Raw genomic sequence first — 13,075 nt, forward strand, 5'->3', positions numbered from 1 at the left:
CTGCCGTGTTGCTTTAAATGAAGACCAGACACAGGCTCAAATTATGCACCTTTGCGGTTTAAAAATCTAAACGTTGGTTTTGCAAGTGGTCTCTAGTTTTATGACAGATCAATACAAACACACAGATCTAATTTCCTCTGCAGTTTGGAGTACTCACAAGGGAGGTTGTGGGTCTGAACTTATGGCCTGACTTTGTGAACTGAAAGAGTATCTCGAAGAGACATCATTTGGATTTCTTCCTAGACTCTGCACCGTGCCTGGGTCTGTTCCCCAGAGCTTGCTTTGACCCCCGCTGGTGTTAGTAAGGTGTTATGAGGATTGGGGATGTCTCTGTGCACGCTCGGGTGCACCCTCAGTGACCTTATTACCTTCTGAATTTATAAAAAAGGACTTCGTAAAAGACGCAGCCCCAATGTTTTATCTAAAGCCACAGGAGCACTGGTGGACCGACACTTCTTTGGAAGCTTTGGGCTTTCCTCTGCAGTGTGCCAAGAGATGGTTTATCTGAAATCTCTCTATCTGGCTCTGTGTTCTGGCATCTCCTCACGTTGACAACATGGCTGCGGGCAAAAAAGTGGAGATAAACACAGTGATTAGAACCGATATCAGGAGCTGCTTTGAAGACACCCTCTCTAACCCTGTTTCAGATGGTAGAATTCCTTCTTTGCTACAGCTACCAACACAGAAATATCTTCATCCTATTTCCAGTATGACCCCATGTTTTAAAGGGTATTTTAGCTCCTGTGAATATCAAGTAACAGAACTGAGTGATTGCAGAGCTGAAGCATAAATAGAAAGAGGAACAGGCAGCAGCAAACCGCTGACACTTCAGCTGAGACTTGGCAAGCCCAGCTGGAAATGCTTGTCCCAGCAATACACATCGCATTTGCAGAGTACCTTCACAACCGCCTCTCTGTACAAAGTTTATACTGTCACTGACCTATTTTTTTTTTTTTTCTGCTGACAGTGCAAAGGCAAAATTTTAGTGTAAAGAATATTTCATGTAGTTCTGGATTTTTCTGGGTGTGTATATGTAAACAAATGCTGCCATATGGTCACTTATTTTGTAATGAATTGGGTCTGCAGCTGAGCTGTGAGTTTTCACTTTCAGTGGGAAAGTGTCGCTGAGACACTTTGAAAAATGGCATCTCTTTGTAAGTATCTACCTGTAGATAGGTCATACACTTATGTTAAGAAAACAGCTAAACTTTGTGACTTCTGGGGGGATACAAACCTGTTCTGTTTCCAACAGAAAGGGGCAATTCTACCTGCTAGCAGACCATCTCTGATGTCCCTTGAGAAGAGGTGTGGAAAACCCATACTCTTTAGCCACCATAAATTGTCCTTATCTTTGGCAAGATATTTTTTTTCTGCCCATATATTATTGTCACAAAGGACGTCGTGACTTGCGTTACTTGTGAATAAGTAAATCCTTCTCTGACAGAAGTTCTAAATATATGAAACTGGTGAATGAATTTGAAGATGGCAGAAGCCACCTGCAGTGCTTTTCTCCTCTGCATATCACTATTAATTTTCAAGGGATCAAATACAGTTTTGTTCAGAGTTTACCTTATGGTGATAAAACTGAAGTAGTTCAATGCCTGCTGACGGGCAGTGCTCACGCTGGCATAGTCACTGAAACAGAGGGTATACGCTAAAGAGAGGTGTAACGCAGCAGTAACCCGTGAGCATGCTGGAACTCATCAGTGGCGGTTGAGCACCCTGGGGCAGGACATGCTTTGTGCTGTGACTAATTACAACATCAGTGTGTATTGTTCAGTAATTAGTGAATTCTGCTAAGAATATCCATTTTAAATGATCTCTTCACTGGCATTTTGGTCTTCCATTAAAAAAAAAGTTGTTCTATAACGAAGTATTCTGTGATATAGATGATATATATAATATATATGATATATGATATATATCATGATACCTAATATATAAATGTATCATATCATACAAATATTATGGACAGGCTGAGAGCTGGGGTTGTTCAGCCTGGAGAAGACTCCAGGGAGACCTTATTTTGGCCTTCCAGCACATAAAGGGGGCTTATAAGAAAGACAGAGAAAGACTTTTTAGCAGCGCCTGTTGCAATAGGACAAGGGGTAATGGTTTTAAACTAAAAAAGGGTAGATTTAGACTAGATATGAGGAAGAAATGGGGAGGCACTGGCACAGGTTGCCCAGAGAGGTCGTAGATGCTCCATCCCTGGAAACATTCAAGGTCAGGTTGGACGGGGCTCTGAGCAGCCCCATCAGGCTTAAGATGTCCCTGCTCATTGCCGGGGTATTGGATTAGATGACCTTTAAAGGTCCCTTCCAACCTAAACTATTCTATGTTTTTATGATGTATGGGTATGTATGATTGCTTCAGGAAGGTTAAAAATGGTAGAATGAGTGGAGGACAATATGAAAGTCCTCATACCATGTTGCCTATCGAGCATCAGGAGCCAACCTGTTCCCTGCACATTTTTACTGAGCCTTGCTAGGCTAAACATAGGGATGATATAGGATGTACTAGGAAATGGTAGATGAATTATTCAGAAAATTACTAAGACGAGCAGGAGGCTTTCTGTCTTTTCATGCATAGAGATCGGGACTGGATGGTGCTCTGCAAGATCTGTGTTAGCCAAGCACAAACTACTAGACTTAACAGAGGGAAATAGCTGGGTGAGATATTTGGACCGTTGTCCAGTTAGTGACATCATTACTGTCTTCAGACAGTGGCCTGGGCTTTTCCGGGGTTTAAAAGGAAAGCTGGACTCTTGTGCAGGCACTGCCTTTGCAAAATCCTTGCCCATTGGTTCAGAAAAAGATGCAAGAAACTTCAAAATGCTTTATTTCCCTGGTGGAAAACAAAATGCAAGTTTCATGTAGCTGTGAGAGCAATTTCTTCCCAAGTTAGTGCCTGCTTCTTGATTTCTAGGCGAAGATTTTGATTTTTCTATTATCGTGACTTTTCTGACAATTGGCAAAGAAAATGCGTAATGGCCCCTTGACAAATAACATTGTTCCTGATTAACTCTGAACACGTTTACTGCAAAGCAGGAGCAGGGTGTTCCGGGTCAGTCCGTTCCATGCTACACAGGAGGAAGGAACTTCTATTTGGAGTAAGAGTCCCTACATGTTGTTAATTAGGAGCAACTCCTGTTTAGACAAGCCCCCAAGAAAAGTGTTCTAGCATGCATGCTTGCAAATACAGACTGTCTGGATTTGTTGTAAGCATGAGTAAGAGCCATGGATATCAATTTGTGAATATTAAAAGGTTGAATATGCCTGTTACAGTTCACAGACAATTGCTTAAATGCTTTAGTTCTCATATTGTTTTCTGTAGGTAGGGGAGACTGTGGCCCCAAGTGCAAAATCTGGCAGGTAATCTTGAATCATATATGGAATTACATATGGATGATGCACTGGTATACACAAGATTGTTTCCTGGTGTTAAGCTATTAATTGTAGAAAAAGGGACAACTTCTCAAAGGCTTGTTGAATCAAGGTGTCCCCCCATCACCCTTGTTTTTCGCCCTCTCTCTTCTCCCCTTTCTCCCCTCAAACTCATCGGGGTTTGTCAGTGAGCTAATTCTCCTAAGCAGCTCCCGAGAAAAACTTCTTCTAGTGAAAGAAATGTGACTGCTGTTAAGTTAGGTCTTTTCCAGTCATCATGGGGACTAGCTGACAAAAAGTGATTAACATTACTTAAAGGCAAAACATCAAGGTCTTTCGGTAAGAAGCCTGTTTCCCAATGCCAAGGGATAAAGAATTTACCACTTCACTTGAGCGTTGGTTCCAGTGTATAATTGCATTCACCACTGCATTTTTTCCCTTTTTATCCCATTTGATTTGGCTCCTGGCAAATATTTCTCAACAAGAACACATTTTTAGAATTCCTGCCTAAACTTTTGATTTGCATACTGCAATATATGCTCAATAACTTTACCTGAGGCATTTATACTTGTAGTTTACACTAGGTACAATTTCAATTTATTGAGCTACTTCTTCTCCACACAGTTTGATTTTTAGCAGGTTTGTAGAGGTGAGGGAGCCATGACAGAGAGAACAGCATGCACCACCAGGGAGAAAATCTGAATTCCCTTTCTGATCTTTATTCCAAATAAATTAGCCTGGACATAATTCAGTGTGGATACAATTGCTATAGACTACAGAACAAGTTCCCACTTACATTTGGACATTGTGGGTAAATGTGGTTTTTCAGGTTTCTTGAGGCTTATCTGGTCATGCTCTGTTTGACTTAATGATTTCATAACCTCTTTGCAAATTTGGATCCACTTCAGCAAGTGGGTGGAGATAATGAAGATAATGAGATTTCCATGAGTTTTATGAATATAGGCAAAAAGGTATATGGTGGGATCCTATAAGTGCTCTGAGTGAGGAAAAAGGTTGTAGTGGGAACCCATGTCTTTTGACGTGACAGAGAAATTGAAATATTTATAAGGCCACCAAGTGCAGGAAAGCCTTCAGTCAGAATTTAAGACATAAATACTCAGTTCTGGGGCTCTGGGCTACTGCCTGGTGTGTGGAATACCAGACCCCTTCTGGCACACCCCTACATGGTGTTTGGACAAAGAAATTCGTAGAAGGAGGTTTCCCTCTTGTATCACATGAACTCCATCCATTTAGACCTATACCAATGACTGAAAGGTGGACGGAGCCGTCTGCATATGTATTACATGCTCTTTCCCTAGTTTTGTACAGATTATTGTGCAACATAAGACTGGATGAACAGTAACAGAACCTGGAATATATTTTAAATTTAAAGCTCAGTCAGACATGCTGATAATTGCATGTTCTATAATTAAAACTGTGTAGGCTTTTCTTTCTAAGTATGGCAACAGCTGTTAGAGCACATCTGGAAAATATGCTTTAAGAAAAGGTCTTTTAGCTCAGAGAATTTCACAGTGCATGGGATATTTACTAGCACTTCTTTCCAGAATACTAATCTGATTTATCAGTATTTTTAATATAAAAGTCTTCATTTTTTCATGATGTTTGCAAAGCTGGGTTTGAATTCATATCACAGTTGGGCATTCCAGTGTAGTTCAAGGCTAAATGCTGCAAAACAAAATCATGGCTTTGGTACTATTTTGAAGTAGAAGCCTACGTAATCCTTGCCTAAAGCCCTAGTAATATTTTCTTCATTGATTTCAGCAAATATTTCCTCCTTCTTTGATTACAAAGAGAAATAATTGTTTCATACTGGAATCACATTGAAAGGAAAATTGGTTTTATGGCTGGGCTCCTGTTCTGTGCTTCTTGAGGCTCATGTTAACACCCTTTTGTGCTGCCTCCCTCTCTAGGAAATAGAGATGGTTGTACCCCTACAATTATTATTACAGCATTACTCAGAACTTCTTTGAAGTCAGTGAGAGTTCTTCCAAGGTAGGATCCTGGCCACTTGGAAATGAATGGCAATATTTCTGTTTGTGATAGCAGGACAGCGTTGTAGTTTCTATGCTTTCTTCAGAAATGTTGTATAGACTATAAAAAACAAGAATTATTAAACCCCCATTTATTATATAAAAACAGAATTATTAAAATTGTTTCTTCAAATGGAAACGAGAAAGCAGAAAACTTTAAAAAACTTTTGAAAACCTCTATCCATTCATTTATTGATGTTACTCATTTTGTTTATTTGGAAAAAAATGATGAAAAATAAAGACGCAGAACCTTAACTAACAAGGTAATATTCTAATCAGGATCCTGCATTCTGACATAAGTGTCTCAAAACTGGCCAACCAACTTGCTTTCAAGACAATGGGGGAGATTTTGCAGATAGATACTATTTACCAATAATTTCCTGAGCGAGAAATCAGTATCCCTTTATTTAGAGTAGGAGGCAACTTTTTTATGCTAGATAACGTTGTGTTGGAATTTTAGATCATAAACGCTGTGCTTGTTGCACAGCTGGAGGCAAAATGCAGTTACCCAACCAAGGAAGAAACTACAGATAAAAAAAAAAGAATGAGATTAAAAAAAAAAATATCTACATCAGTGATACCACAAAATAAGAGTAACATGGAACGTATTAGTGGTAATGTGAGAAAATGAATTCCAAATTATTGACGGTTTAATTGACCTGCAGGAAGTATTTTAATGGGGTTAGTATGCTGTGCTGTTCTTCATTTTTTAATCTTTTCCACTGGGCAGAAAACAAGTTTTTCCAAGTATGGGGTTTAAAGTTGAAGGAAATGGTTCCTGGTGGTCAGACGCCAGCCCTGGACGTGTGATCACAGTATCACAGAATTACAGAATTGTAGGGGTTGGAATGGACCTCTGGAGATCATCTAGACCAAGTCTCTTCCTCTTCCATCCAACACCTGCAAAGCCCATCCTGTGAGCAGGGCTTGGGGGCCTCTGCTCCACTCTTGTCCCAGTCTTGCTAGCTACAAAGGTTCTTCACGCATGATATTCATACGGTGATTTGACCCCCAGGCTCCGACTGCATGAAGAGAAGGTCATTAAAGATCGGCGTCACCACCTTAAGACATACCCGAACTGCTTCGTTGCCAAAGAGCTGATCGACTGGCTGATTGACCATAAAGAGGCCTCCGACAGAGAGACGGCAATTAAACTGGTGCAGAAATTACTGGATCACAGCATTATCCACCACGGTAAATGCAATATCACCTGCTAAAAAGTTCTAAGCTAAATTTTATTAACTGTTGTGAAACAAAGGGAAATCCCACTCCTGGTCGGCAACCAAGGATAGGACAGGTATGATCCTTTCCCAGCCCAAAAGGGAGCATCTCCCTTGTACTGTGCTGCTCCGCAAGGTCCCCTGTGTCCCGAGGGACACGGAAAGGCTGAAGAGGTGTGGAGTGACATTCTCCGTGTCAGTACAGGTGGGGAAGGCACTGGAGACTGTGCTGCTGCTTCCCTACCTCCAGAGCAGCCCCAGCTGGATCCTGTCCCCTCTCGCCCCGCTGCCCTCACCTCCCGGCTCCCCAGAGCAGTTTTCCAGCTGAAAAACCCATCTGAAAAATCAGCCAGCAAAAAAAGGTCATTTTTCTCACGTGGATTAGTTCTCTGGCCCTGTCCCTCACACCAGCTGCACAAACATTAGTGCTGGTACAGCTGCAAGAAAGTTAGTGGTCCGACTGTGCCCTGATGAATTTTCTCCTAAACTTGTTGTCTACTGGAGATCTGTTCCTTTCGGCTTCTTGAATAACAATTTACACTGTTGAAAAGGAGACTTCCAATTCAGTGGTAGCATTTAGTTGCCTTTTGTTGCATAAAAAGTCTAGGAAGCACACAAACAAAGAAGATCCAAAGCCTTGATTTCAAGCGTATACTATTACCCATTTCAAAAAGGCAAAATGTACCATTTGTTTCTTTCTTAAGAGAAAACAGAGCAGCTGCAAACAGACGAATGTTGACTTTATGCAGGGGTCACTGTATGTGCAGCAATACTGCTGCTATCTGCAATACATTAACAACACCTTAATTAGAGTAAGAAATGCACATATTGAATGAGTGCCACTTCTACAGCTTCTGCTTGGCTATTAAATTAAAATTCTGGGTTGTTATGGAAACTGGGATTCACGGTAGATAGTTAAAGAATAAAGTAATTATAGGGTAGTCAAATCTGACTACTTAATCCTCTATTGAGAAAATGTCAGTGAAGAGCTGCGTGGATGCCTGAGTGACTTAATTTAATTGAGCAATAGATGTTTTATTGCTGGATGCTCATTTAAAGCATTAACAACCTTCAGATGTTTTCTACCTCAGGATCCAATTGCATGCTGTAACTTCCATACAAATTTTATATACATGTGTGTATATGTTACACATAGAGCAGGTGTTTCTTAAAAAAATTCATGTCTGGCACTCAAATTTAGTAAATTTATTTGCGAAGTGAGCTAGGGCAAATTCAGGTTCTGCAGGATGCTCAGAGCATCCTTTCAACTCCTGTGTCAAGTGAAAGGGGTACCAGTTCCTGCTCCTGTGGTGCAGAAGGTGAGCCTGTGTATGTGGCTGACAGCTCTGCTAGGGGCAGCTTGGTTGGGATATCTTTCTCATTTATTTATGTCCTTGCTGGAGCTCTGTTCTGCGTTTACAGGAGCTTATCGTCAGCTGCTCTCTTATAAACCTTATTTAGCATTTTGCATTGTGCTTCTGTTGTATCTGTCGTTTGCTACCTGGCACGGCAGAGCCATCGAGACAAATTTAAGAGGGCAGAAGGCTTTGATTTTGACTGTCTCAAGTTTCCTACAGCATCGTTCAATTGATAAAAGTATCTTTAATAAGTTTGCCAATCTTTAAATTATTGGGTGTTGTACAGTGCTGGCCTTTTAAACAAACAGGCTAACAGACTCTTTTCATCAGAAGGTTTTCCTGGTATGTAGCAGATGGATGCTTTTTTGCTCTTTATGTTTGCAGTAATACTCACAAAACTGATAAACACCTATCCCCCTCACCTAGAAATTTGGTTACCGGTCTAAAAGTTTTCTCCAGCCTTTCATCAGTTATTAGAATTGAATAAAGTTGTATGCTCAGAAATACAGGGGGTTAGGCTCCATATGTTCTTGCTTTGAAGTTCAGCAGTGATACCTGCTAAATGGATCCTCAACTCCTTAACATCCCTATGATTTTTTTTTTATTCTTCTACCTTTCAGTCTGTGACGAGCATAAGGAATTCAAGGATGTCAAACTGTTTTACCGCTTCAGAAAAGATGACGGGACGTTTCCACTGGACAATGAGGTGAAGGTCTTCATGAGAGGACAAAGACTGTATGAAAAGTATGTTGCATTCAGTAGCCATAACGTGTTGCTAATAGTACCACATGAGGCAAATGATCCTTGTTAATCTATTTTTGAATAGTCAGAGTCTTTCAAATCATGCAGGAATGGGCCTGGGTACTCCCCTGACTTTAGTTGGTAAGTCTTCTCTCTCTCCCGTTTCCCTTTCTCTTTTCTACCATGTTCAGTTGTAGCATTTTGTTTAAAATGAAATTGCTTTTTCTTATTCTCTGGGTTGTAAATACATCCTATATGAGAACCCAGTGTAAATTTAAGCCCTTGAACTTGAATTTAAGCCCTATTCTGTAAAAATAATTACTAATGGATGATTTCTCATGTAAAATTGTAATCACAAGTCCCAAACCTTTAGTACATCAACATGTACTGAACAAGTGGCTACATGTCTGTTGAGACTCCGTATCTTCACCAGGAGGTACGGTTTTAAATAATAGGTGAAATTAATCTTCAGTGTTCCAGTCTGCAAAGCTTCTACATCAGAAAGGTTATATTAAATGTAGTTTAAAAAAAAATCCCAGCCAAGAACATCTAATTAAGATTTGAAACAGACGATTATGCTGAGATACTGAATATCCCACTGGATTACTTCCGTCAAATAACTAGGCAGCTTAACCATACTTCCCAATCTATAATTAATGACATTTTTATTCAGGATGTAGAGATTGTGACACGGTACTTTCAAGCAAGAGTGAATAAAATGCATGTTGGCATATGCTAAAAACTAATGCAAAAGTTGTGATATGTTATTTACCAAAAAGCTTGAAGTATTGCTCCAGACTGAATCCCACCCACTCTCCTGCTTGGTTAGAGCAGAAACATGCAGCAGCCGGGAGAGATGCTGTGTCTTCTGGCTGGAGTAATTTTGTTTCCCTATTAGAATAAAGTACTCAGGACAATCCCAAGTTTAAAAGCTTGTTTTGAATATTGCTTTCAAGGTTAGAAGGCTCTGAAGGTCAATTTGGTGAAAGAGCAATAAAACTGAAATATAAACCAATAACTGTAAACACCTCTCCTTTTGTTGCGTCCATCATATAAAATTCCCTGAGACTCAGTGATTGTGACTGTTTAAAGTGAAAAATAATAATTGTATAAGACATAAGAAAATACACCACTGGAAAAAAATCCTTCATTGGATGCACTGGGACAGATGAATTAAATCACTCATCTCCAAAATCTGCGCTTTACTAAGCGCAGCATTTGCTCCTTTAGACTCTGTAACACACAGTGCCTGCAAGCCTGGCCCATGTTATGGAAAGCTAATCAGTGTGTCTACAGCAGCAAACCTTTTTTTTCTATTTGATTTCTGTATTTCTATTTCTGTTCTTCTGTGAGCAAAATCATTTTTTGTTGGTGAGGCTGATAACAGTCCTCTGCATGAGAGGAGCCGTGATCAGAAGAACTCTCTTCTGCCAGCATCTGCTTCCATCCCCATTTCTGAGTGAAGAACTGTCTCCAAACCAGTGTCTAGTGTCCAGTTTGTCCAATGCTGTATTAGCAGAAAAATGTTCATAACAGTATAGATTGTCCCCATCTTGGAAAAGGAGTTAATTCCAAAAGCAGCACCTATGTCTAAATATAACTGCATCCTCACGAGGTGGTTGCTCCTAGGCAACGTATCTAAAGGGTTCAGAAACTTTTAAAACCAGCCCTGAATGGTAAATATAGTACAGGTTAAAAATACATGGCATTTCAAAACCAGTCTGTGACAGTCAAAGCTAGTCAAAATTCTCCATGGATCATCGGAAATATTTTATATTCATGGGAGATAAGAATGCATACCTGGGCTATCTGGGCTTCACTTTGTTTATTGCAGCAAATCCAGCACGCAGAGCACTCAGATTTTGTTAGGTCGCTTGTCCATGTATGCTTGTTAGCAACAGCTCCACAGTTTCATTGGATGCATTTTAAACTCAAAATCTAATACTGAAAGTCAGTCTACTACAGAAAGAGTTGTGCAGTGAAACGTGTGTATGTGTAATATATCTGTTGTATCAGTTTGCTTATAGGGTTAAGACAGAAAATATTAATTCAGTGCAATTCAAATACTTATTAAATGGCAACAACTGGAGAAAAGTATTCATGCACAGATGCGAAATCACTTACCAGTGTATTCAACTTGTTTATCAAAATGCCTGTAGGCCTAATTTCAAGAGAAATGCAGCTATGCCAAAGGAAATCTATCTGAATCCAACATATTTTAAAAATCTGTGTCTAATTTTGTAGATGTTGCTGATCTTCACTAGGCTTTGCTAGTTTAAGATAGACATTATAATACTATTTCCTGCTCTGCTCCACCCACTGCATTAGGGCTGGAGTACCCTTACATTCAGAAGCCAGCATAGTTTGTGCTGGCCAAAAATTGCAGATGTGTTATCCAACACCAGTCCATGCAGGTTTGTACCCTCAATGGGCAAAATGAGGAAAATACTTCAGGAGGATCAGCGGGTTGTTGCATGGGCAGAGGAATGGACGCGTTAGGCAGGTTCCCTGAACTCAGACAGCTGTTTTGGGTAAATGCCCTGTGCTCTCCCCTGGGACACGGGAACATTAGGTCTGTGCCCACGGTGAGGAGCTCTCGCCTGTCTCCCTTCTGTGTGACCACAAAGCTTCTTGTACCCTGGATTCTCCTCTCTTGCGGCATTACCTCCTTCACCTACTGTGGACATTTTGGTGGCTGTACTTGTGCCATGAGAAGGTTTAAAATCAGTCTCTGCCTGTATTCTCCCTTCGTCTGCACTGAAAACCATAAATCAGCTCAGATTCCCTGCACATCATTGCAAATTTTGGTAATCCTTTCTGTGAAAATGCTCTGATGTTCAAGTTTATAACTAGAGGTGAAACCTACTGTTTTTCCTACAGCCTTGTCTGAAAATTGCTAAATAGTTTATTAGGTCCAAAGATTATATCAGTTTTCATACTCTACAGGACTGACCAGATAGATCAAATGAGATAAACATGTTTCCTGTTCATTAAGACCCTCCCTGCATATCTTAAATAAAACCAGCACAGACCTGTCACAGCTTTAAAAAAAAATAAATCAAGTTGTGCAGGCATCTTATTTTTATGTTTGCAGTTCTCAGTAGGTTTCAGTCAGGCACACAGGATTGTTGTTTCTGGTGCAGTCGGGTTTAGGAGCTATAAGTCATCTCATGGCGTTGACTTCAACCGAGATTTTTCAACCAGATTTCACAGTGAAAGAAGTGCAGATTTCTGGTTGTAATTTCAGGAAATCATTCAGATAATTTTGAGACTGCATTCTTTGAATCGCTTTCGTTTTAACTCATCAGTGGTTAATTTATCCTCTGGTGCAGTTATTTAGATAAAACAAGGCTAAAATTTTCTTTTGAAAAGGGTTTGAATCCCAGCATTTGGCTAAATACATTCCCTTAATGTATTTAAGGGATAACACCATTTTTTCGCAAAGAATATGTTTTGGCATGAATAGCCTCATGTTTTTTTGAAACAAGGATAAAATGGAAGAGATAGAGGCAGTTTCCAGTCCTGGGTAATGAAAGGCCAGGTTTTTGGCTGATGTAAATTGGTATAGCTTTGTTGACAGCCGTGGAGTTACAGTGATTTACTTCAGTTAGCGATGTAAGTCTATGGATTGCTGTTTCTGGGTTTGTTAAACCATCAATTTGTCGTGTCTGTTTGTTCACAAGTCCAAATCCTTTGCAGTGCTATTCTGGGCACACACAGAAGGGTGTGAAATGTCAAGCCGGGTTTTTTTCCACTTGATATTTTTCCAAATTTCTTTTGTGTCTCTGTAAAAATCTAACGATTAGCATCTTTTTTTCAAGGACCTCTCTATCTGCAACTTCAATGAGCTGGTCAACTAATTATAGACCTATCAAAGAACAATTAACACAACCCTAAGGATTTTTTATTTGGTGCCCACAGAGCCTGAGTAACAAATTCTGGGTAACCGTGGGGCAGATGGTACAGGTGGGGAAAAAAGCCTGGTGAATGAGACGCATTTAAAGATGGTCCCTTGGAGCTCTGTCTGTGTTGCATGTGGTTAGTGTGGGACAAAATGTTGCCTTGCATGCAGACGCTTGTAAATCAAAATATGAAAAAAGAATAAAGTCTTCGCAAGAGTTCTGGAGTCAACATTCTGTCTCCTGTGGCACATACTCTTGCTTTTGGCCTCACCCCCGACTTCAGCTAATTTTGACTTCCGTAGCTCTTACTCAGCTCAGAGGGGCTGGCAATGACGCACCAACGTCTAAACGAGCAGTTTGTTATATCTGCCGCTGACATACAGCTGTGGCTGAGCAGCTATCGCCCGGTTTGGTGAT

General features: G+C 40.3%; 1 protein-coding gene across 2 annotated transcripts in view; it reads left to right on the top strand.

The window, feature by feature from the left end:
• Nucleotides 1-13,075, top strand: part of DEPTOR (DEP domain containing MTOR interacting protein) — a 78,930-nt gene that overhangs the window by 21,591 nt on the left and 44,264 nt on the right. For both annotated transcript variants that reach the window (XM_074577736.1, XM_074577737.1), the window contains 2 exons: nt 6,453-6,631; nt 8,636-8,759. In XM_074577736.1, coding sequence (XP_074433837.1) covers nt 6,453-6,631; nt 8,636-8,759 — 303 coding nt within the window. The remainder of the gene's footprint in view (nt 1-6,452; nt 6,632-8,635; nt 8,760-13,075) is intronic.

This window comes from Larus michahellis, chromosome 2 (genome assembly GCF_964199755.1).
Source record: "Larus michahellis chromosome 2, bLarMic1.1, whole genome shotgun sequence".
In the NCBI taxonomy this organism is placed as follows: domain Eukaryota; kingdom Metazoa; phylum Chordata; class Aves; order Charadriiformes; family Laridae; genus Larus; species Larus michahellis.